A 27,018-nucleotide genomic window follows, 5' to 3' on the forward strand; every position below is an offset into this window, starting at 1 on the left:
GAAGATGAAATATCTGATACCTTAGCAAGTAATGGGGGAGGAGCTTATCTTTTAGGCTATGACCAAAACATGGCCACCATCTTGAAAGCTTCCGTATTGTATCAAAGGCAGGTTTTTCCAATGAAAGGTGGTCATGTAGCAGGTCAAAATTGTCTCAGATATTGATAGCCACAATTATATTTGCAATATTACTTGTGGTTCAAAAATTATAGTGATCAACACAGAAAGTAACAACAACAACGGGAAGGTTCCCTGTGATGAACAGCTACGTGACACATTAGGGAAGATTCACATGAAGCCATTCCCCGTCCACGCCACAAAACTCTGCCAGTTCCGATCTGGTCTACCGGACTGAAAACGTTTGTGCTCAAATTCAGTATGAAGTCGGAATGAAATTATGTCCGAAACACTGGCGGCATTCTAAACGCCAGTCTTAATTAATCCCCCCACCCCCGCCCCATTGTCAATGGAGCTGAATCCAATCTAAATCTAGGGAGAATCTCTTAATTGATAACTTTTGAACCACTAGAGATATTACAAATCTGATTATGGATATTGATTTCTGAGACAATCCTGGTCTTCTGTGATATGTTACATGGTCACCTTTCTTCATCCAATACGGTGGCTTTCAAGATGGTGACCATGTTCCACACAAGCAGGGAGGTCCTCTCACTGTTGGATTATTCAAATACTGTATGTGACTTTTTTGTCCTTCCTACTCCATGGCTGTAAAATTTAGGCAAGGTCCTTCTAGTCTTACTGAGTATAGTAACAGTATAGCAGCAGTATAGTGTAGTAGTAGTCGTCGTATTATGTACAGCTTCTCTACAACTTGGGCATAGAAATCTTATTGAGCAGTTTTATGGCAGAGTCTATCTGAACAAGTGGGGTTTCTGTATATGTATATACCCCCCAGGTCTCTACAAGATTCAGTCTTGGTCTATCCTACTCTTGAAGATCAGTAGCCATAGTAGCTGCTACCTCCAGAAGTTCTCTGATGACTCTGCTATAGTAGGCCTCATTACAGGTGAGAACGACAGGGAGTACAAAGAACTGATCCGGAAATTTGTGGACTGTTGCCAGCGAAACCACCTTAGGATTAATTCTGGGAAGACCAAGGAGATGGTGGTGGACTTTCGTAAGCACAGTCCTCCTTCTCAACCGGTGGTTATCCATGGGACAGACATCGAGGCAGTGAAGTCCTATAAGTACTTGGGTGTCCTCCTCAACAATAAACTGGAGTGGGCAGATTACATAAACGTACTTCACAGGAGGGGTCAGAGCAGGCTATACCTGCTGAGGAGGCTGAGGGCATTCGGAGTGCGGGGGGCTCTTCTTAAGACCTTCTACAACTCTGTAGTGGCACCAGCCATCTTCTTTGGCATAGTCTGTTGGGGAAGCAGCATCTCAGCTAGGGAGAGGAGCAGACTGGACAAACTGATTAGGAAAGCAGTTCTGTCCTGGGGGTCCTCCTGACACAGTGCAGGTGGTAGCTGAGAGGAGGACACTGTGTAAGTTGAAGTCTATTCTGGAGAATAGCTCCCATTCCTTGCATGAGACTGTGGTGGCATTGGGGAGCACATTCAGTGACCGACTACTTCACCCCAAGTGTGAGAGGGAGCGTTATCGTAAGTCCTTCCTCCCCGCTGCCATCAGGCTGTTCAACAAACAAGGCCCAAACAGAAGTAACCTGCGCCCCCCACCTAACCAGTCCATGCAGGTCCCATCCACAGACTAAACATCAAACTGTCTCTTTTTTTTCTTTTTATCCCCCTTTTCTTTTTGTTCATTTATCCCTAATATTATTGTTGTCATATTTTGTACTTTGTACTTCACTCTCTGTACCCTCTCTGCTGCTGTAACGCTGTGAATTTCCCCACTGTGGGACTAATAAAGGATTATCTTATCTTATCTTAGAACCTATAACATTGATGAGATCCTCCCATACTATTGTAAAACACATCTACCATTCAAATACATATGGAAATCCTGTGTATACAACTGCATCTCACTACACCACTAACAGAGGGGACAATGTTTAACGAATAATTAGCTTTATTTGCTTCTATTATTTATTGAAATCAGGATGGTGTGATGCCTAACTACTCTGCATCTATTCCAGTAAGGCAACAATGCAGATGGCGAGGAGACCTAGACCATGGTAGAACCCAACCCCTATACATGGACACTAAGTATTCTCTATTCAAGGAGGTAAGTGATGGTGATGGTTTATGATGGATCTTGTAGTCTGGGTAATTGTTAAGACCTACAGAGTATGGTGGACATCCAATCCCAAGACCATGGTGGAACCCAACCCCTGTACATGGACACTAAGTATTCTCTATTCAAGGAGGTAAGTGATGGTGATGGCTTATGATGGATCTTGTAGTCTGGGTAATTTTTAAGACCTAAATGAGTATGGTGGACATCCTATCCCAAGACCATGGTGGAACCCAACCCCTGTACATGGACACTAAGTATTCTGTACTCAAGGAGGTAAGTGATGGTGATGGTTTATGATGGATCTTGTAGTCTAGGTAATTCTTAAGACCTAAATGAGTATGGTGGACATCCTATCCCAAGACCATGGTGGAACCCAACCCCTGTACATGGACACTAAGTATTCTGTACTCAAGGAGGTAAGTGATGGTGATGGTTTATGATGGATCTTGTAGTCTAGGTAATTCTTAAGACCTACAGAGTATGGTGGACATCCATTCCCAAGACCATGGGTGTCCCAAGCAACTGTAAAATCTACTTTTTTTGCTAAGGATTTTGGAAGATTTTGGTAGGTGCCTTTGGAAATTGTTGAGAAAATAACATTTGTGAGGTCAGGGTATTAAAACCTTAATTCTAATGGTTTTGGAAGGGTTGTCCAAGGGTCCATGTCGTAGCCATCAACCTATGTCTAAATGGTCTTCTTACAAAATGGTCCCACAAAGTTGTGATAGACTCGTGTAAAATGTCTTTCTCTGGAAATTTTTTTCATATTCTCATAAGTAGCCATCATTCGGCATCCCCCGAGTTCATAGTCACGTATTAGGTCTCCAGATAATCAGAAGTGCCTCATCCCTCCAGAATACAGTGATTATGTGCTTTACACCATTCCTGGAAACATCTGGCATTGAGTATGGGGATTTAAGACTTACTTCACAATACTTTCAACTCAAAGTTCTGGAACCGACATCACTTTAAGAGGTACTGCAGTTCAGAGCTTTATAGAGTGACCCAACACAGGATAGGTTACAAGCTTTATGCTCATGACTGAGCTGTTGTTGCACCTAGACACTGACAGTACTTACAGATGATGGGGCCAGAATTTAACAAATTAACTTGTGACTATGTCGACCTCCTGTGGCAGTGCCATGTTTAACATCTATGAGCTGTATGTAGATTCTGTGGTGATGACATGACTGTGTCATCACCCAGAATGCATAATTAGGGTGGTCCTCATATTTTTGGCTTATATATGTCTTTGGTTGATTAAATATTACAAGACATCTATCTGTGTTGCTGTTCTACATGGGGGATAATGGGGCTTCATATAAATTGTGATTAGTAACACTTATGATCGGTGCCTACATTGATCGTAGGTGTTTACCCTTGACTAGGATAGTAGGGAAAATGGAGATGGCTTTGCAGGTGGCATTTAAAAGGTAAAACCCACAGTCATGGGTGTAACCAGTGGGGATGAGCATTTTGAACTTTCGAGTCAGGTTCGGCCAAACTTGGCAAAGCCGAAACTGAACAGGTCTACTCATCACCAATTATGAGTCCCAGAAGGGTCCTCTTGCTACTTGAGCCAGTTCAGTCTAGGTTTGTGTCTTTTGTACTGATATGTGCTTGGCGGTGGATTACGACAATGGCTTTTGAGACTCAAGGTTCCACCATAAGAAGGAAACCATCAAGACACTTCTACATGTAGCACCTCACCATCCCTAGCATTGACCCAGTCTCTGTCCATTCACACACCCTACACTCCATACAGACCAAAAGCAGAAATGAATATAAAAATAAAAAATAAATAAAAAGTCTATGATCTAGTATATAAAGTTTACTTTTTGTGCAAGGTGTTAGGTGAGACCAGACAAATAAAAGTAAAACATCAATGACACAAAGTAAATACTTGTAAATACACATGTAAGACAAAGATCAAATATTTACCAACCAAATATATGCTATGGATCACATGATGACGGATGGGACTGTGTCTCCATTGTTACTCTGTATAATGCACTGGAACGTGGTCATGTGAGTCAGTTGGGCATCCTCGCGATCCATCGCCATCTTAGGTTCATGGACATGTGCCATGTACGGAGCCAGCTACAACTACAGGTGAGGTGATGTTTTGTTAATATTTGACTATGCGTATATGCTCCTTCAATATGTACCACCGACGAAGTGCTTTATAGTGTGTGTCGGGGGTGAGGTGTGATAAGAATGACTATGACTCTGGGTCTGATGCTGCTGAGCTCACAGAAACCTCTTCTGGTATCTGGAATCAGTATCAGAACTCAGCATTATAGGGAACCTGTCTCCACTTTTCTTTACAAATACAGCTGCTGACAGGTTCCAATAAAACCCTATTAACTAAATACCACCCTTCTTTTAGCTAATAATTGTGTCCTTCACATTCCCCTAAAATAAACTTTGTTACGTTACCTGGCATGTAGTCAGATTCTAAGTGAGTCAGAGGGGACGTTTGCCTCCTCACCATTCAGCACCGCATGTCATGTGACCAGGATGATGTCATCTAAGGTCCTTTCCCCATTAACATTCACAGAATCTACCCCTTGTATGGATCTGATCATATTAAAATCACAGCAGCCTCCATGGAGGATGGGGAGAAGTAGAAGTCCGTGAAGGTATTCTGTGTTTTTAAGTGATCAGATGCATACATGGGGTAGATTTTACTAACGTTAGTGGGTAAAGGGCCTTAGATAACATCACCCTGGTCACATGGCATGATATATGGGGAGGAGCCTCTGGACTCTGCCAAGCAGGACACGCCCCCTCTGACTCCTTGTAGTTCTGGCTGTATGCCAGGTAAGATAACAAATTAGATTTTATCGGGAGGGAAACAATTTTTAGCTAGAAGAAGGTTAAAATTTAATTAATAGGTCTCTATGTGAACCTGTCACTAGCTGTATATATGATAGGTTCCCTCTAAAAGAGGATCTGTCAGCTCTCCTAAAACAGCTGAAAATTAAATATGACATATGAAAGCTAAAATACAATTCTGGAGCATCATTTCTTAGAACTGTGCATCCCTTTGTTATTCTTCCATAAAACTGTATTAATGAACTGTGTACTGTGTGTTACAAGTGGGACCCTTTTGACAAGACAAATGGTAACACCCAAATCACTGTTGTTTTGCCATTTTGCCCCAAATTTAACAAAAAGTCAGCATTGGTAACATCTGCTCAACACACAAAAAAAATGACACCTCACACAGCTATGAAGAATTTAAGTGTGTCAGAAAATAACAATACAGGGAATTTTTTTGGAAAAACAAAAACAAAACTGTTTAAATATGGTCCTTTTCTACTATGATCAGGGGGTGAGTGCACCTCATATGCTGATGATACATGGTCCTCCATACCAAGAGCCCAAGAGCCCACAACGTTCATGAGAATGAGACATCAACATGTATTTCAAGTTATGAGAGAAGACAACAAGTTATGAGAGAAAACAACAAGTTATGGGAGAAGACAGTCTAGATCAGTGGTTCTTAACCTTGTTTGAGGTACCGAAACCCACCAGTTTCATATGCACATTCACCGAACCCGTCTTTAGTGATAAATCAGATATGTGTGTGTCTTGACCTTCCATAGAACCCCGGTTAAGAACCATTGCTCTAGATTGTTATTTCATCAGAAGAATAGATGTCTTTCCTAAAAACCTAGATGTGACAGGTCCACTTAAAGTTCCATGTATCAACCTTTATTAGCAGGGCACAATATATAAGGAGAAGAGTAATATTAATAAGGGAAAAGCTGCTTGGGGAACCGGTGTCCTAAGAGTCGGCATGAGTTATGTAGAGTCCTCCATGTCAGGAAGACTGCAAAGATATAGACATGAGGAGCGATTTCCAACTAACATGGATAAAAGTGATGACCCTCTAACGGCCTAGACTACATGGTGGTACTGCCCATGTTGTTATCTGAACTTAGGCAATTCCACAGGGCAGCACCGATCTGCAAACCTTAGCAGTGGGTGGCTTTAGGAGACGCTCTCTTGTCCATAAACCTGACTTCTCTACCTTGGATCCTTAGAGCTCAAAGATGTGCTACAAATATTTTATGCTAACCCAACATTTTTTGAGACTATGGGACGCTCTTTACCTACCTGGTGTTCACTATGGTAAAGGGCCCCTCAGCCTTTTGTTTGACAACCCCGATTTCCCCTGGATATTCCCTGAATTTGGGAGGTTGTTTGCAGCCAAGGAATGGAATAAATCATTAATGCTAACACATGAACTACCAATTGATTCTTCTGTTCTGTTCTTCTGATCATATTTAATTTTCTATATTGACCTTACACCAGCTGACTCCCTCATATTATCCATCATTTCTGGTACAATTGGTAGAGTGACTAGACTGAAAAGGGCAGCTTACGGCATTTCCTAACAGTTGATCGTATAGTAATTCCAAGCCACTGGCGCTCCGATGTTGCTTCCTCCCTGGAAGAATGGGTGGTGGAAGACATCTATATCATGAGAAAGGAAGAACTGATAGGCACGGATGAGTACCCTACGGATCAGACAAGTCTGAAGGTTTAAGAGTGGCTACGAGCTTCCACGTTGGCTTGAAGGCTGATCTTCTAGAATATGGGCTACACCTGCTTACTTCACCCTTCAAATTTTGCCTCCTACCCTTTTCTATTCTTTTCTATTATTGTTTTTCCTTACTCACTTGCTTAGCGCCTCAACTGATTCGCTGGGTTGACATCAAAAGGGTCACTCTATAGTCAATAATTAGGTCTCCTTTGCTGTGGTTTAGGATGAAACGTGCCGCATTGTTACTGTCTCTGATGATCGGAAGCAGCCAGGGATATTGGGGCTATAAGAAGCAGCCGGATTTGTCATCCCCCGAGATGGTAAGATAGAAAAATACCACTCCATCCTGTAAGTGTATATAGTATATCTAACCTGACAACCCGTCTGCTCAGACCATAGCATAATGGGAGTTGTAGTTTTGGAACTATTCATCCACCCAAACTTTACGTTCAAAACTCAATGGGGCACATTTATCAATAACAGTGTGCAGGGGGCACCAGATTCCGGATTTCTGGTACTCGTTCTTCAAGAATCTGCCGCGATAGAGGCACCAACTTTTTTTGGTGCACCTTTTACATGGGGCGTGCAACACAATTCTGTCAGATTCTGCATGTTAAAAATGTTGCACTATACGACTGTGCATTGAACGCCCCTTTATGTGCACAAATTTGTAATAAATACCTGTGCAAGCAGTTTGCACAAAAAAGAATGTGCAAAGTCCAACAGAAAACTGGCGCAAGGACCTTAGTAAATGTGCCCCAATGTTCCGACACAAATGGCGCTATCATTAAGACTGTTGAACCAAGAAAATTTAGAACTGCAACATTGGGGCTCATTTAACTAAGGGTCGCGCTGCATTTTCGTCGGACTGTGCACCTTTTTTAGGGATTACACAGCTAGTACAGGTATTTAACAAGTGTCTGCGCCAGGATTGTGTCACGCACCATCCATTTTTGGCACAGTTGCGCTGTCTTCCAAGCGACACAAATTAGGGGGCATGCGGTGGGACATTCCAACTGATTCGGACTGAGTGCGTGATTTAACTTTCATATCGTGGCGCAAGCCTAAGCACTTACATGCACCAGGAAGAAGAAGGCGGACCTGAGCGGGGAAGCGACACATGCAGGATATCGGGCGCACAATCTTAGTGAATTGCAGCATAGTGCATGCTCGTCGGACTATGCACTTTAGGTGAACTCCAGCGGTAATGTAAGTAAATGTGCCCCATTATCTGCGGTACTGAGAGACCATATGGATTCACCACAGGGAACAGATTAAAGTGAAGAACTGAAAACTACAAAAAAAAATTTCTCAATTTTTTTTGTTGCATGTCCAAAAAAATCTGAATTCTGCAGCATCAGCAAGTAGATTCATGGAAATGAAATGTAATCTGGATTTATATAAATTACAGCCTCTACTTACCATTGTTATCAGTGCCCTGATAATATTGCAATATACTGCCATGTAGTGGTAAAATACTGTGCAATTACCATGCAGTATATACCTATATACACTAGTGAAGAGTGCAGATTATACTCATAATATTGTTTATGCCTAAAACTACAATTCAATTACCTAAAAATGTTGCCACACTCGGGCTCATTTACTTACCCGGTCCAGTCGCGATCCAGCGGCGCGTTCTCTGACACGGATTCGGGTTCTGTCGGGTTTCACTAAGGTCCATGCGTCCTATGTCCCCCAGGTTTCGCTGCTGCGCTGAGGTCTGCCGGAGTCCAGCTTCTTCTCTTCGGTGCATGTAAGTGCGTTCGAGCAACACAAAATACCGGGGGTTTTTTTCCGAATCCGTTGGGTTTTCTGACGGCCACGCCCCCCAATTTCCGACGCGTGCAAGCCGGCGCGGATGCGAAAGAATCTGATCGGATGCGCCAAAAACCCGGGGGAATTCAGGGAAAAACGGCACAAATCAGTAATATTCGGGAAACTTGGCGATTCGGCCCCTTAGTAAATGAGCCCCACTGTGGTGACTATAAGACCGCTAAGTGTGCATGTAGCTTAACAAAATACAAGTGCAATATTAACAAATTATTGTGATACCAATATCATTTATTTGCATGAACAGGAGATGGAAGATGGTCAAGAAAGGGTTAAGAGGCAGCTATCTTGTGAGTATTTCTATAAAAAAAATCTTCTAATCTTCGAAGAAACCATGACTAATTTTTTATATTGTTGGTTTCAAATGACTGATGACCACCTGTAGACTGGAACATGTGTTCTGGACAACCCTTTTTCAGCAACCAAACTAAAAAAAATGAATGTAATACTACAATTCTCCACTAGTGGCCACTGTATATTGTGCCTGAGACCTGCGACGATCAGCTGATTGATAGGACTTTAGTCTAAAAGGGGTTATGGACATGAGACAGCACCTTTAATGTTATATCTATGCACACTTACCAACATACATGACTTATGTGTGTTACAGCTGCACAGATTACATATGAGTATTTGTATTACACGGACCTCATTCTGGAAGGATATGCCAGTGATACGGCTGAGGCTTTTTTAACTAGTCCGTCATCAGTACCATACACATTACTCATCAACTCCACATTAAATGTCACCATGGTACAGGTCAACATCACAACAGGTAAGACTTGGCTGATGGTGAGTTTAAAGCTAATAAAAATATGTCAAAGTTGCAGGATGTAACAGTAGGGCCAACACAGCAGAGAAGTACTGTATTAATAAAACTGCAAAGAACTGGTTTTATCTATCACCAATATTAATAAATCCTCTTATTCTAGAGTGTAACGTGACCGATACAGGGAGGATGTGCACCTGCAAGGACGGATACAGATGGAACATCACTGTGTGCTACACGTATCGTCCTTGTAACAATTCCACCTCTTTTTGTTCCTGTTTAATAATTCCGGATGACAATATTCCTTATTGTGAGAGTCCTCAAAACATTTCTGACTTTAGAGGTAAGATAATATCAATATAGATGTCATTGTACAGGAAGGGGGAGGAGATAAGCTGTGACATCATCTATTGTCAGTAGTGATGTAATGATGGGTCAGTGTTATCTATATAGAGGTCATTGTACAGGAATGGGAAGGAGATAAGCTGTGACATCATCTATTGTCAGTAGTGATGTAATGATGGGTCAGTGTTATTTATATAGAGGTCATTGTACAGGGAGGAGGAGGAGATAAGCTGTGACATCATCTATTGTCAGTAGTGATGTAATGATGGGTCAGTGTTATCTATATAGAGGTCATTGTACAGGGAGGAGGAGGAGATAAGCTGTGACATCATCTATTGTCAGTAGTGATGTAATGATGGGTCAGTGTTATCTATATAGAGGTCATTGTACAGGGAGGAGGAGATAAGCTGTGACATCATCTATTGTCAGTAGTGATGTAATGATGGGTCAGTGTTATCTATATAAAGGTCAATGTACAGGAAGGGGGAGCAGATAAGCTGTGACATCATCTATTGTCAGTAGTGATGTAATGATGGGTCAGTGTTATCTATATAGAGGTCATTGTACAGGGAGGGGGAGGAGATAAGCTGTGACATCATCTATTGTCAGTAGTGATGTAATGATGGGTCAGTGTTATCTATATAGAGGTCATTGTACAGGGAGGGGGAGGAGATAAGCTGTGACATCATCTATTGTCAGTAGTGATGTAATGATGGGTCAGTGTTATCTATATAGAGGTCATTGTACAGGGAGGAGGAGATAAGCTGTGACATCATCTATTGTCAGTAGTGATGTAATGATGGGTCAGTGTTATCTATATAGAGGTCATTGTACAGGGAGGGGGATGAGATAAGCTGTGACATCATCTATTGTCAGTAGTGATGTAATGATGGGTCAGTGTTATCTATATAGAGGTCATTGTACAGGGAGGGGGAGGAGATAAGCTGTGACATCATCTATTGTCAGTAGTGATGTAATGTTGGGTCAGTGTTATCTATATAGAGGTCAATGTACAGGGAGGGGGAGCAGATAAGCTGTGACATCATCTATTGTCAGTAGTGATGTAATGATAGGTCAGTGTTATCTATATAGAGGTCATTGTACAGGGAGGAGGAGATAAGCTGTGACATCATCTATTGTCAGTAGTGATGTAATGATGGGTCAGTGTTATCTATATAGAGGTCATTGTACAGGGAGGGGGAGGAGATAAGCTGTGACATCATCTATTGTCAGTAGTGATGTAATGATGGGTCAGTGTTATCTATATAGAGGTCATTGTACAGGGAGGGGGAGGAGATAAGCTGTGACATCATCTATTGTCAGTAGTGATGTAATGTTGGGTCAGTGTTATCTATATAGAGGTCAATGTACAGGGAGGGGGAGCAGATAAGCTGTGACATCATCTATTGTCAGTAGTGATGTAATGATAGGTCAGTGTTATCTATATAGAGGTCATTGTACAGGGAGGAGGAGATAAGCTGTGACATCATCTATTGTCAGTAGTGATGTAATGATGGGTCAGTGTTATCTATATAGAGGTCATTGTACAGGGAGGGGGAGGAGATAAGCTGTGACATCATCTATTGTCAGTAGTGATGTAATGATAGGTCAGTGTTATCTATATAGAGGTCATTGTACAGGGAGGGGGAGGAGATAAGCTGTGACATCATCTATTGTCAGTAGTGATGTAATGATAGGTCAGTGTTATCTATATAGAGGTCATTGTACAGGGAGGAGGAGATAAGCTGTGACATCATCTATTGTCAGTAGTGATGTAATGATGGGTCAGTGTTATCTATATAGAGGTCATTGTACAGGGAGGGGGAGGAGATAAGCTGTGACATCATCTATTGTCAGTAGTGATGTAATGATGGGTCAGTGTTATCTATATAGAGGTCATTGTACAGGGAGGGGGAGGAGATAAGCTGTGACATCATCTATTGTCAGTAGTGATGTAATGTTGGGTCAGTGTTATCTATATAGAGGTCAATGTACAGGGAGGGGGAGCAGATAAGCTGTGACATCATCTATTGTCAGTAGTGATGTAATGATAGGTCAGTGTTATCTATATAGAGGTCATTGTACAGGGAGGAGGAGATAAGCTGTGACATCATCTATTGTCAGTAGTGATGTAATGATGGGTCAGTGTTATCTATATAGAGGTCATTGTACAGGGAGGGGGAGGAGATAAGCTGTGACATCATCTATTGTCAGTAGTGATGTAATGATAGGTCAGTGTTATCTATATAGAGGTCATTGTACAGGGAGGGGGAGGAGATAAGCTGTGACATCATCTATTGTCAGTAGTGATGTAATGATGGGTCAGTGTTATCTATATAGAGGTCATTGTACAGGGAGGGGGAGGAGATAAGCTGTGACATCATCTATTGTCAGTAGTGATGTAATGATGGGTTAGTGTTATCTATATAGAGGTCATTGTACAGGAGGGGGAGGAGATAAGCTGTGACATCATCTATTGTCAGTAGTGATGTAATGATGGGTCAGTGTTATCTATATGGAGGTCATTGTACAGGGAGGAGGAGGAGATAAGCTGTGACATCCTCTATTGTCAGTAGTGATGTAATGATGGGTCAGTGTTATCTATATAGAGGACATTGTACAGGGAGGAGGAGGAGATAAGCTGTGACATCTATTGTCAGTAGTGATGTAACGATGGGTCAGTGTTATGTATATAGAGGACATTGTACAGGGAGGAGGAGGAGATAAGCTGTGACATCATCTATTGTCAGTAATGATGTAATGATGGGTCAGTGTTATCTATATAGAGGTCATTGTACAGGGAGGGGAAGCTGTGACCTCATCTATTAGTGTAATCTGCTATAGTAATCCTTTACGTGAAGTAATCGAGGTGACTGCTGCAAATTAGCTCTCTACAATAAATCAAGTCTTACTCTAAAATACTGCCAGTTAGAGTACTTAATTAATATGTAAATAGTGACTAGGAAAAAAATAATGAAATCATCCAATCCAAACCATCCAAGAATTTAAAAATTACTTACGGTATTTAAGTTACTGACTACTGAAATCGAGCATTATGAGATCAGAGACTCGAATAACCTACACCTGGGCCCCCCCAACCTCGACTTTTGTAAACTAATCTACAATATACCAGTAAAAGAAGCCCCATTATGTCACCACATCGGTATAGTACAGGGTTGATGGAGCATCTAAAACAGCCACTTGATTGTAATATTTTACAAACATCATAGTCACAAGACTGATTCTTCCATTTCCAGTTGAAATTAAGGGGTCAGTAACGCTGAATGAAAGCTTCACGACAGACCTCCTAGACCAGACCTCAGGAAGGTACCAGACACTGGCATCCAACATCACTCTAGCAGTAAGTATCACCCTGTCCTTGTCCTGATGACACCTATGTTCCACCATGCAAGGTCACCTTCTGTCAAGGTTCCATGTGGCCAAGGCCTAGATAAACTTTCTCCTGATTTTTCAACACAACTATGACTGGAAAAGTTTTGGAGGTGCCTACAACCAATTCTTCCCTTAACCTTTGGTCTTTGACTAGTTTATGGGAAATGACTTAAAAATTCAAGATAGAAGCTAGGGTCTACTAGAGAAGTGGACTTGTCTTCACTTGGCTTCCTACTGAGAAGGACTTACCGGTTTGGCAATTAGGTCAAGTCATAAATCTTCTTCAAAGTTGAGCATGGATTGAAAAAATATTGTAATTTTGAAAATGTTACCCTTTAAGAGTCATATTTAACCAAAGAAATAAGTGAACCCTGCAAAAAATAAAACCAATACTGAATTGAGCTAAAGGAGATTAGAGAACCTGTTTTTGGCCTAGAAATGTAGCTTTATGATATCTCTACTTCTCCTTGTAGCTCCTGAATGTCTACACAAAGACCTGCAATCCTCTCCATGTGTCTGTGATCGAGTTCAGGTAAACATAAAATAATACTTTGAAATTAAAGGGAAAAAAGTAAATTGATAGCGAGTGCAATGTCTATTCTTCTTCTTCCAAGTCCAGGAAGCGTGGTGGCCAACTATAAGATGCTGCTTTCAGGAAACATTTCTGCTTCACAGCTTTCATCAAGCAACAACCTGGTCGCACAATCACTTCCTGGAGCCATTTCATCCCAGTTGTTAACATTAGGTAATGACCCCCTGATGGAGTAGATTTATTCTGTAATATAGTTTATTATAATTATTGTCATTTGTAATAAAATTCATATAAAACTGCTATATATCAATAAAAATATAACTATAACTACTATAATACTGTCCCCTATGTACAAGAATATAACTACTATAATACTGCCCCCTATGTACAAGAATATAACTACTATAATACTGCCCCCTATGTACAAGAATATAACTACTATAATACTGCCCCCTATGTACAAGAATATAACTACTATAATACTGCCCCTATGTACAGGAATATAACTACCATAATACTGCCCCTATGTACAAGAATATAACTACTACAATACTGTCCCCTATGTACAAGAATATAACTACTACAATACTTCCCCCTATGTACAGGAATATAACTACTATAATACTGCCTCCTATGTACAGGAATATAACTACTTTAATACTGCCCCCTATGTACAAGAATATAACTACTATAATACTGCCTCCTATGTACAAGAATATAACTACTATAATACTGCTCCCTATGTACAAGAATATAATTACTATAATACTGCCCCCTATGTGCAAGAATATAACTACTATAATACTGCTCCCTATGTACAAGAATATAACTACTATAATACTGCCCCTATGTACAAGAATATAACTACTATAATACTGCCCCCTATGTACAAGAATATAACTACTATAATACTGCCCCCTATGTACAAGAATATAACTGCTATAATACTGCCCCCTATGTACAGGAATATAACTACTATAATACTGCCCCCTATGTAGAAGAATATAACTACTATAATACTGCCCCCTATGTACAAGAATATAACTACTATAATACTGCCCCTATGTACAAGAATATAACTACTATAATACTGCCCCCTATGTACAAGAATATAACTACTATAATACTGCCCCCTATGTACAAGAATATAACTACTATAATACTGCCCCCTATGTACAAGAATATAACTACTATAGTACTGCCCCCTATGTGCAGGAATATAACTGCTATAATACTGCCCCCTATGTACAGGAATATAACTACTATACTACTGCCCCCTATGTACAAGAATATAACTACTATAATACTGCCCCCTATGTACAGGAATATAACTACTATAATACTGCCCCTATGTACAAGATTATAACTACTATAATACTGCCCCCTATGTACAAGAATATAACTACTATAATACTGCCCCCTATGTACAAGAATATAACTACTATAATACTACCCATATGTACAAGAATATAACTACTATAATAATGCCCCTATGTACAAGATTATAATTACTATAATACTGCCCCCTATGTACAAGAATATAACTACTATAATACTGCCCCCTATGTACAGGAATATAACTACTATAATACTGCCCCCTATGTACAAGAATATAACTACTATAATACTGCCCCCTATGTACAGGAATATAACTACTATAATACTGCCCCCTATGTACAGGAATATAACTACTATAATACTGCCCCCTATGTACAGGAATATATCTACTATAATACTGCCCCCTATGTACAAGAATATAACTACTATAATACTGCCCCTATGTACAGGAATACAACTACTATAATACTGCCCCCTATGTACAAGGCTAACTACTATAATACTGCCCCTATGTATAAGAATATAACTACTATAATACTGCCCCCTATGTACAGGAATATAACTACTATAATACTGCCCCTATGTATAAGAATATAACTACTATAATACTGCCCCCTATGTACAAGAATATAACTACTATAATCCTGCCTCCTAGAGGTGAGGTTGTGTGTGGTGTGAGCTCTTGACCCTCCTCATGTCTGGAGCGAGCCCAGGGCGGGGCCACCCTGGGTGGGGAGATTCCCCAAGCAAGGCCCAGGCTTCCAGGCCTACACCGGGAGTGAACTCCCAAAAACTTTCTGTTAGGGATGCAAATCCCAAAGTTATGAAGAGTGAAGATTGTGGACGTGATGTCGCTGTATTGAAGGAAGAGAAAGAGTTGGACATGAATACTGCAGTAAAAGAAGGAAGTTCTATGACCAGCCAGCGTGGAGGAGCACAGGTGAAGCAGCAGAGTGAGAGACAAGCAGCAGGTGCACAGCCCCCCACTCCTGCACCCAGACAGAGGAGAACGTCCCTGGAGAGACGGACCCTGCGAGAAAACCTGCAGCAGAGGGAGGTGGTGTCCAGCATGGCTGCTACAGGCCGCACCAGGTCAGCAGTAAAGCCGCAGACTGTTACTACAAGTGCTGCTAAGTGTGAACAGGCCCCTGCAAGTGCAAGCCACAAGCCTGGGAAGGAGACGGGTGCACCCAAACCATCTGGAGCTGCACCCCGACCAGCAAAGCAGGGGAAGGAGACCGCACGGGCACCGGAGCTGCAGTTGGCGGAGGAGATACCGACTCTGGTAAGGAGGATGGGGGAGCTGACTAACGTTAAGAAAATGCTGCAGATGCAAATTGACTGTATGTATTCACTTAGAACTGCGCACCCTGAAAGCAGCACCCTGTATAACTCCAAGCTGCAGGGACTAGGCATAGAGCTGGCACAGGTGGTCAGGGATATGGACTGTGTCCTGGAGAGGATGGGACCCCTGGCCGAGTCTTACAGAAACCAGGAGCGCTTCTCCCAGCAGAGGCAGAGCTGTGACTCTGGGCCCCGGGCCCCTACAGCACAAGCTGGTTCCGTTCCCCCGATGTCTCCCCACGTGTTACACAGGTTCTCAGGCCTGCGAGCTTCTCGTTCCAGAAAGGACAGAGTCAAGATCAGCCGCAGACCTCTGCAGCGGTCCCAGAGCAGGTGCATGGACCTGAAGTACCACAAGTCCCAGCAGTGTCTGTGCAGCAGCAGGATGGTGAACTTGCATCTATGGGTCAGGGTGATGCGATGACCCAGGAAAACTCTGTTGTGCTTGGGACTGGGGACACTGTTGCTATACCTGAGGGGTCGGGGGATGGAGGGGACCCTCAGTCTATCTGGGATGTGCAGCCACCGGAGGAAAACATGGATGGGGGGCAGGGGGTTATACAAGATAATGTGTGTGACTTCCCCCCTTTAACATCAAGCCCCTTAGTAGAGTCAGGTCCCTCTAGATCAGACCCTCCCCCCAATTCCCGTAGTGAGCCCCGTCAGGAACCTCCTAAAAACGCCTGGAGCCGCGGCGCTCCCTCCTTCACCTCCGGCGCGCACTACTCCGGGCAGGCATTTAAGAGGAGAAACGTGGTGCGCTTTAAGACCCGAGGCACCAAGGATGATCTACCAGATAGGAGGTTTGTGGTGCGGGATCTCCTGTGCCGCCAGATGGGGTTCACGCCTGATGATATCCTGGCAGTCATCAACCTTTCAGACAGACAGGGCTACGATGTCAGCTTTAAGCTCATGTCTAGTCTGGACAGGTTCTGGGATAAACTCCCTCGGCTTAGGGACACTGACGGCTGGAATAAGTTTATTTTTGTCCCCATATCCAGGCCAGATACCGTGGTAGTTAATATAATATTCTGGAACGAGTCGGTTCCTCCCCAGGACATTCTAGTGTGGCTCAGGCGCCATTGTGATCTGCTGTCTGACCTCACTAAGAATAGAGATAGTGACGGTATCTGGACTGGAGGGTGGAAGGTGCTGGTAAAACTGCGCCAATATAACAACATCACCCTACACCTCCCCAACTCCTTCTATATAGGTAGAGAGAAAGGCATCTGCTTCTATCCCGGACAACCACGAAAGTGCTTTAGGTGTGGTAAGATCGGTCACGTGGCCAAAATATGCACAGTGGCAAAATGCAACCTGTGTGGGGAGGTCGGCCATCTCAGTGCCACCTGTGAGACAGTCAGATGTAACCTCTGCGGAGAGTTTGGGCACCCACACAAGGACTGCCCGGAGGCCTGGCATAACATCGCCAGGGACTTTTCAGATGATGAAATGGTGCAGGAGGCAGACGCCTTAGAGGAGGAGGCCCTGGTGTCGGGGCAAATTCTGACCAGGGGGGAGGTACAGCAGGGGTCAGGTGAGACAGTACCAGAACCCCAGCAGTCAGACAGCAATCAGGGGAGTATGGAGTTGGTCACTCGGGGCCAGCCTCAGGCAGCCACCTCTGTAACAACATCTGAATTTGAGGAGTCAAAGAAGAACAAGAGGAAAAAAAAAGATAAATCCTCTCGTAAACCTGAGGAAGATTGTAATTTAGGCCCAAAAACCAGGAGAAAAGCCAGTGGTGATGCCGGGGTCCTGGTCCTATCTAACAGATATGATGCTCTGTCAGAGTCGGATGGGGATTATGAGAGAGAGTTACAGAGCATTCAAAATGAGTGTGAAGCGGATACAGGGGATCCTCCAACTAAGAAGAAGCCCCCTCCTGTAGATACCGCGGAGGAGTCAGACATGGAGACAGGTGGAAGACAGGGGGAGGATGACTCTGACTCATGATGATGGGGGTCGCTGCTTTGCTTTTTTTGGTTATAATTAGAGATGAGCGAGCACTAAAATGCTCGGGTACTCGTTATTCGAGACGAACTTTTCCCGATGCTCGAGTGCTCGTTTCGAGTAACGAGCCCCATTGAAGTCAATGGGAGACTCGAGCATTTTTCAAGGGGACCAAGGCTCTGCACAGGGAAGCTTGGCCAAACACCTGGGAACCTCAGAAAAGGATGGAAACACCACGGAAATGGACAGGAAACAGCAGGGGCAGCATGCATGGATGCCTCTGAGGCTGCTTAATCGCACCATTATGCCAAAAGTATGGGCAACAGCATGGCCATGACAGAGTGACCGAATGAGGCTAGATAGCATCTAAAACATCCAATAATTGACCCTGACACTATAGGGGACGGCATGCAGAGGCAGCGGCAGCAGCGGCAGGCTAGAGAGTGGCATGGCGACATACCCTAAATGGACTCAGGCTTCAAACCAATGGGTGGCAGAGAGGAACCAAAGGAGGTGAGCAAGAAGCGCTCAAATAATATCGGTACATGATAAAAGTTTGCCAGTATATTTTGTGGATTACACAGCAGGGTGGCGACAAAGTTAACATGGAAGCCATGAAAACAATCCAAAATTCTGCCTGACACAGCTCGTTTGATAAGGGGACCATGTATGGAGGCAGTGAACTAGTAGTAGATTAAAGGTGCTGCAGTTAAAACTATGTTAGTTGGATCTTGGCATGGAGCTGGCGCTCCGCTGCCAGGCGAGCTTTCGCCAATCCAAGCCCCTGTCTCTAGGCTACTCCCCAAACAGCACTTCTAAGAACCTTTTGTATAAGATCAAGTGTAGTAGCGTTCTTATAAGTTTGGGATATGGCGGGTGAGGGGAATGTAAACATCTGCGCAAGAAGCGCTGAAATAATATCCGTAAATGATAAAAGTTTGCCAGTATATTTTGTGGATTACACAGCAGGGTGGCGACAAAGTTAACATGGAAGCCATGAAAACAATCCAAAATTCTGCCTGACACAGCTCGTTTGATAAGGGGACCATGTATGGAGGCAGTGAACTAGTAGTAGATTAAAGGTGCTGCAGTTAAAACTATGTTAGTTGGATCTTGGCATGGAGCTGGCGCTCCGCTGCCAGGCGAGCTTTCGCCAATCCAAGCCCCTGTCTCTAGGCTACTCCCCAAACAGCACTTCTAAGAACCTTTTGTATAAGATCAAGTGTAGTAGCGTTCTTATAAGTTTGGGATATGGCGGGTGAGGGGAATGTAAACATCTGCGCAAGAAGAGCTGAAATAATATCCGTAAATGGTAAAAGTTTGCCAGTGTATTTTGTGGATAACACAGCAGGGTGGCGACAAAGTTAACAACTTTGATGTGGAATCCATGAAAACAACCCAAATTTCGGCCTGAGACACCTCGTTTGATAAAGGGACGATGTATGGAGGCAGCTATATGGACGACTTTTGGAGGTAGCAATGGAGACAACGTGTGGAGGCTGCTATGGAGACAATTCAATTTGGATAGTGCCTGTATGTGGCAGTCCAAAAAAGTTTTCAAACCAGAGGAGCAGGTAGGTGGCCCTCCATAAAAATGGAATAGATTGAGTGCCTGTATGTGGCAGTCCAAAAAAGTTTTCAAACCAGAGGAGCAGGTAGGTGGCCCTCCATAAAAATGGAATAGATTGAGTGCCTGTATGTGGCAGTCCAAAAAAGTTTTCAAACCAGAGGAGCAGGTAGGTGGCCCTCCATAAAAATTGAATAGATTGAGTGCCTGTATGTGGCAGTCCAAAAAAGTTTTCAAACCAGAGGAGCAGGTAGGTGGCCCTCCAGAAAAATGAAATAGATTGAGTGCCTGTATGTGGCAGTCCAAAAAAGTTTTCAAACCAGAGGAGCAGGTAGGTGGCCCTCCAGAAAAATTGAATAGATTGAGTGCCTGTATGTGGCACTCCCAAAAATTGTTTAAAACAGAGGACCGGGTCGGTGGCCCTCCATAAAAATTAAATGCATAAAGTACTATAGCTAGAGCCAGTGGGCCCTGTCAAAAAAATAGCCAGTTTCCTCTGCTTTACTGTACAAAGAGGAGGAAAATGAGGAGGAGGAGGAGTGGATAAATTATTCAGGTTGAGCTTCCTTCACCTGGTGGAGATTGGAAATTAGGAGAAATCCAGGCTTTATTCATCTTGATAAGCGTCAGCCTGTCAGCGCTGTCAGTCGACAGGCGTGTACGCTTATCGGTGATGATGCCACCAGCTGCACTGAAAACCCGCTCGGACAAGACGCTAGCGGCAGGGCAGGCAAGAACCTCCAAGGCGTACAGCGCCAGTTCGTGCCACATGTCCAGCTTTGAAACCCAGTAGTTGTAGGGAGCTGTGTGATCATTTAGGACGATGGTATGGTCAGCTACGTACTCCCTCACCATCTTTCTGTAAAGATCAGCCCTACTCTGCCGAGACTGGGGACAGGTGACAGTGTCTTGCTGGGGTGACATAAAGCTGGCAAAAGCCTTGTAAAGCGTACCCTTGCCAGTGCTGGACAAGCTGCCTGCTCGCCTACTCTCCCTCGCTACTTGTCCCGCAGAACTACGCACTCTGCCGCTAGCGCTGTCAGAAGGGAAATACTGTTTCAGCTTGTGCACCAGGGCCTGCTGGTATTCATGCATTCTCACACTCCTTTCCTCTCCAGGGATGAGAGTGGAAAGATTTTGCTTGTACTGTGGGTCCAGGAGAGTGAATACCCAGTAATCGGTGCTGGAATAAATTCTTTGAACGCGAGGGTCACGGGATAGGCAGCCTAGCATGAAATCTGCCATATGCGCCAGAGTACCAACGCGTAAGAATTCACTCCCCTCACTGGCCTGACTGTCCATTTCCTCCTCCTCCAACTCCTCTTCTTCTGCCCATACACGCTCAACAGTGAAGGACTCAACAATGGTCCCCTCTTGTGTCTCGCCAACATTCTCCTCCTCTTCCTCCTCATCCTCCTCCACCTCCACCTCCTCCGATATGCGCTGAGAAACAGACCTAAGGGTGCTTTGGCTATCAACAAGGGAATCTTCTTCCCCCGTCTCTTGTGAGGAGCGCAAAGCTTCCGACTTCATGCTGACCAGAGAGTTTTTCAACAGGCCAAGCAGCGGGATGGTGAGGCTGATGATGGCGGCATCGCCACTGACCATCTGTGTTGACTCCTCAAAGTTACTCAGCACCTGACAGATATCAGACATCCACGTCCACTCCTCATTGTAGACTTGAGGAAGCTGACTGACCTGACTACCAGTTCTGGTGGAAGTTGACATCTGGCAGTCTACAATCGCTCGGCGCTGCTGGTAAACTCTGGATAACATGGTCAGTGTTGAATTCCACCTCGTGGGCACGTCGCACAACAGTCGGTGAGCGGGCAGTTGGAGGCGGCGCTGCGCTGCCCTGAGAGTGGCAGCATCTGTGCTGGACTTCCTGAAATGCGCACAGATGCGGCGCACCTTCGTGAGCAAATCAGACAGATTGGGGTATGTCTTGAGGAAACGCTGAACTATCAGATTTAACACATGGGCCAGGCATGGCACATGTGTCAGTCTGCCGAGTTGCAGAGCCGCCACCAGGTTACGGCCGTTGTCACACACAACCATGCCTGGCTTCAGGTTCAGCGGTGCCAGCCACAGATCAGTCTGCGCCGTGATGCCCTGTAATAGTTCTTGGGCGGTGTGCCTTTTATCGCCTAGGCTCAGCAGTTTGAGCACCGCCTGCTGTCGCTTAGCGACGGCACTGCTGCTGTGCCTAGAGCTACCGACTGATGGCGCCATGCCCACGGATGGTCGTTCGGAGGAGGAGGTGGAGGAGGGGTGGGAGGAGGAGGAGGCATAGTAGGCCTGAAACACCTGGACCGAGGTAGGCCCCGCAATCCTCGGCGTCGGCAGTATATGACCAGCCGCAGGGTCAGACTCGGTCCCAGCCTCCACCAAGTTAACCCAATGTGCCGTCAGCGATATATAGTGGCCCTGCCCGGCAGCACTCGTCCACGTGTCCGTGGTCAGGTGGACCTTGTCAGAAACGGCGTTGGTCAGGGCACGGATTATGTTGTCTGACACGTGCTGGTGCAGGGCTGGGACGGCACATCGGGAAAAGTAGTGGCGGCTGGGGACCGAATACCGAGGGGCGGCCGCCGCCATGAGGCTGCGAAAGGCCTCGGTCTCTACTAGCCTATAGGGCAGCATCTCCAGGCTTAGCAATCTGGAGATGTGCACATTAAGGGCTTGGGCGTGCGGGTGGGTTGCACTATATTTGCGTTTCCGCTCCAGCGTCTGGGGTATGGAGAGCTGAACGCTGGTGGATGCTGTGGAGGATCGTGGAGGCGACGATGGGGTTTTTGTGGCAGGGTCCTGGGCAGGGGGCTGACTATCAGCTGACACAGGGGAAGGAGCAGTGGTGTGCACGGCCGGAGGTGAACGCGCTTGTTGCCACTGAGTGGGGTGTTTAGCATTCATATTGGAGTGCCGATTTCGGTGACATGGGTGGACTGCGTGGAAGACTGACTGGTGGACAAATTGCTCGAAGCATTGTCGGCAATCCACGACATCACCTCTTCGCACTGTTCTGGCCTCAACAGTGCTCTACCACGAGTCCCAGTAACTTCAGACATGAACCTAGGGAGTGTAGCTCTGCGGCGTTCCCCTGCTCCCTCATAAGCAGGTGGTGTCTCACCCCGCCCAGGACCACGGCCTCTGACCCCTGCAGTAGTTGGACGCCCACGTCCCCGCCCTCGTCCTCTACCCCTAGCCCTCGGGTTAAACATTTTGAAAATGAGAGTTATAACTTTAATTTTTTTTTTAACTTTTTTTTGTGTTTTTTTTTTTTTGTGTGTGTTTTTTAGTTTTTAAAACCAAACGATGCTATCTTATTGCTATGGCTATTTTCTAGCCAAGTATGAAAGCACACTACTATGCCAGATGAGATGACGCTGAGTTATTAAAAAAATAAACGTAAAATAAAAAAGGAAATGGCAGACTGTGTCTAATTGAAATCCAACCCCGGGCCCTAATAAATTTTCCCACTTCGGTCTTTGCGATGGATATGTGCGTCACTAAGCGCAAAACACAGTGGTCGCAAGTCTCACTCCAAATTGCTCACAATTTGCTAGTAGATGCACTGCAGCAACTACAGCCACCAGCAGATCAACCAGAAATCAAATATATATAACGCTACTGTAGGCGTAAGTAAGCCGTTTGGATTCTCCTATGGCTATTTTCTAGCCAAGTATTAAAGCACACTACTATGCAAGATGAGATGACACTGAGTTATTAAAAAAATAAACGTAAAATAAAAAGAAACTGGCAGACTGTGCCTAATTGAAATCAAACCCCTAATAAATTTTCCCACTTTGGTGTTTGAGGTGGATATGTGTGTCACTAAGAGCTAAACACAACAGTAGCAAGTCCCCCTGCAAATTCCTCACAATATGGTACTAGCGGCACTACTAGTGCCAGCAAGCCCAGCCACAAGCAAACAAAAAAAAAAAGTATAACGTTATTGTAGCCCTAAGAAGGGCTGTTGGGTTGTTGTAGAATCACTCCTGCCTAACAGTAAGCTAATAGAACACCCTAACGCTTTCCCTGACCAGCAGCAGCTCTCTCCCTAGCGGCATCCAGACAGAGAATGATCCGAGCAGCGCGGGCAGCGGCTAGTCTATCCCAGGGTCACCTGATCTGGCCAGCCAACCACTGCTATCGACGTGTAAGGGTACCACGTCATGCTGGGTGGAGTGCAGAGTCTCCTGGCTTGTGATTGGCTCTGTTTCTGGCCGCCAAAAAGCAAAACGGCGGGAGCTGCCATTTTCTCGAGCGGGCGAAATACTCGTCCGAGCAACGAGCAGTTACGAGTACGCTAATGCTCGATCGAGTATGTTCGCTCATCTCTAGTTATAATGGCTGGGTTCTCTCTAAAAGTTGCTTCCAGCAACGTCAACAGCATTAAAGTAAGAAGGACCAGACACGCTGTATATGACCACCTAAGATATTTGGACGCTGATGTCATCTTCCTGCAGGAGACCCGTCTGACCACCTTGGGGCATCTCCGTGAGGCTGAGCGTGAGTGGCGGTCTGGTCCTTCTTACTGGTCACTGGCTGTGGAGCCGTACGCCGGGGTCGCCATACTGTTTAACACCACAGACGTGACGGTGCACAGGCTAACGGAGGTCGCTATGGGGAGGTGCCTGGTGCTGGAAGTGACCATCCATGGTAGGCGGCTCCGGCTGATCAACATCTATGGCCCACAGACAGTGACAGAGAGAATCCAGCTGTTCAATGAGGTGAAGCAGCATTTATTTACCTCTATCCCTGTGATAATGGCGGGCGACTTTAATGTTGTCATGACTTCAGGTGACAGGTCCTCGGGCAGAGCAGTGCTTAGAGACTCCAGGGTCCTACAAAGCATAATATCACAGGCCCATCTACGTGATGTATTTAACTTGGACGGGAGGAAGCCTCGGTACACCTATACGTGTGCTGACAGGCACAGCAGGATCGATATGGCATTTGTGAGTCCCTCAGAGAATGTTAGTGGTATAAGCGAGAAGGTCGTCCCATATTCTGACCATCTTGTCCTACTGTTTCACCTAGGAGCCACTAACCGCTCGGATATTGGTCGGGGGTTATGGAGGCTCAATTCTAGCATCCTGGATGATGCCTATGTCCAGAATTGTATCCACTCCCTTTTTCAGGACCAGCTCCAGAGACAAGACTTCTATGACAACATATCTGACTGGTGGGAGAACGTCAAGGAGGAAATCCGGTCCCTCTTAAAGAGACTGTCAGTGAAGAAGGGTAAGAGTAAGTACAGCCAGTATCTCAAGCTGCGGAAAGAATTGGAGTCACTGTATTCGGCGGGCGGGGATGACAAACAAAATATTGACCGACTGAAATCTGAAATAAAGCAGTATCAGTACAGCCGCTACACGTCCCTGGTTATCGAGCGGGACTACGGAAAACTGGGCGTTCCTGATCCGTATGAAAATTGCCGGGAACGTGTGGCCAAGAAATTGATCACAGGTCTCACTGACTCCCAGGGAGTTTTGCAGGAATCTCGGGAGGGTATCCTGGGGGTGGTGAGATCCTACTATGCTGAATTATTTCAGAAGAAGGTTTTGGATAAAGAGAAAATGGCTCAATTCTTGGAGGCAACTCCAGGCCCTGACACTAGTGATTTGGACTTTTCTCCTTTGACAGCAGAAATAACAGAGGAGGAGGTTAAAGAGGCCATTGATAAGTTACATCTGAAGAAGGCACCAGGTCCTGATGGTATAACATGTGAATTCTATAAGAAGTTTAGAGACCTCTTAGCCCCGATCCTTGTGGATGTGTTTACTAATTGTCTAGAAAATCACCTGATGCCTCCATCCATGAGAGTGTCCTCCCTTATTCTGCTGTCCAAAGGTAAGGAGCCGAGTGACATCAAGAACTGGAGGCCGATCCCCCTCTTGAATGTCGACCGGAAGATTCTGGCAAAGATTCTGTTTTCTAGGTTAGTCTGTTTGTCCCCGGCACTGTTGGCAGGCTCTCAGTACGGCACAGTAAAAGGGCGGAACATCTCTGGAGCAGTCATCTCGATAAGAGAGATGTTTGAGAGATGTAAAGCTCTGAGGTGTGGGAGATATGTTGTAGGTCTGGACCAGGCTAAAGCCTTTGACAGGGTTGACCATGATTATCTATGGGCCACTTTGTCAAAGTACGGTATTCCGGGACAATTTATAGATTGGCTGAGAACTTTGTACAGAGAGGCGAAGAGCTTTCCTCTGATCAATGGTTGGCAGGGGGACACTTTCGGAGTAGAGGCAGGGGTGCGACAGGGCTGCCCCCTGAGTCCACTGCTGTATGTGTTTGCTATAGACTTGTTTCTGCGATCACTGCAGCGGTGCGATTTTCAGGGGGTGCCGGTCCCCCATTGCTTGCCTTTGAAGGTAGTCGCCTACGCGGATGATGTGACTGTGGTGATATCTCAACCTCGTGAGGTGGAGATGTTGTCTGCAGCCATCAGAAGTTACTCGGAGGCCTCCGGGTCTCTGGTCAACCTTGAGAAGAGTCAAGCTTTCTGGACATTGGATACTGCTCCTGGCTTTGATCTACCACAGTTTGCCAAGGCCTCCACCCATATTAAGATCCTTGGGGTTAAATTTGGGAGGGAAGATAATGCCAAACTAAATTGGGAGGATAAGTTGGAAACCGGAAATGCAAAGGTTCAGCGATGGAAGAACTGGAGGCTGACCTATAGAGAAAGGGTTACTCTGATGAAGACTTACCTGGTCCCTGTCTTCCTCTACGTCTCTGTCGTCTTTCCTTTGCCAGAATCTTTCTCCGCTAGGCTCTTTAGCCTGTTCTTCCAGCTTTTATGGGGAAACAGGTTGAACCCAGTAAAAAGAGGGATAACCTACCTACGGAGGAGAGAGGGTGGGCTGGATATGTTAAATCCAAGGGTATTTTTTGACTCCATGTTTCTGAAAGTTAATTTTGGTTGCCTGGACTCAAACAATGGTCTCCTGTGGGTAAGTAGTGTCAGGGACTGGATATTGCCTTTTGCAGAGTCTTGGGTGCGAGGCGGCAGTCTCAAGAGGGGCCGATGGACTCCTGGCTTCCTCCCCCAGTATCTGGAGTATGGTCTTAGGTGTTTGAAAAAGTGGAGAATAGATAAGACCTATCTGGAGAGTAGGACCAGGAAGGAGCTGTACACTAATATCTGTAGGACCTTC

General features: G+C 44.9%; 1 protein-coding gene across 1 annotated transcript in view; it reads left to right on the forward strand.

Moving 5' to 3' along the window:
• Positions 1–9,208: 9,208 nt before the first annotated feature.
• LOC140122936 (adhesion G-protein coupled receptor F3-like) overlaps positions 9,209–27,018 on the forward strand; it is a 30,286-nt gene continuing 12,476 nt past the window's right edge. Inside the window, exons 1-5 of the mRNA XM_072144179.1 lie at positions 9,209–9,386; positions 9,544–9,723; positions 12,983–13,086; positions 13,592–13,650; positions 13,733–13,863. Of these exons, the coding sequence (XP_072000280.1) occupies positions 9,209–9,386; positions 9,544–9,723; positions 12,983–13,086; positions 13,592–13,650; positions 13,733–13,863 (652 nt within the window). The remainder of the gene's footprint in view (positions 9,387–9,543; positions 9,724–12,982; positions 13,087–13,591; positions 13,651–13,732; positions 13,864–27,018) is intronic.

The sequence above is a fragment of the Engystomops pustulosus genome, chromosome 3 (genome assembly GCF_040894005.1).
Source record: "Engystomops pustulosus chromosome 3, aEngPut4.maternal, whole genome shotgun sequence".
Classification (NCBI taxonomy): domain Eukaryota; kingdom Metazoa; phylum Chordata; class Amphibia; order Anura; family Leptodactylidae; genus Engystomops; species Engystomops pustulosus.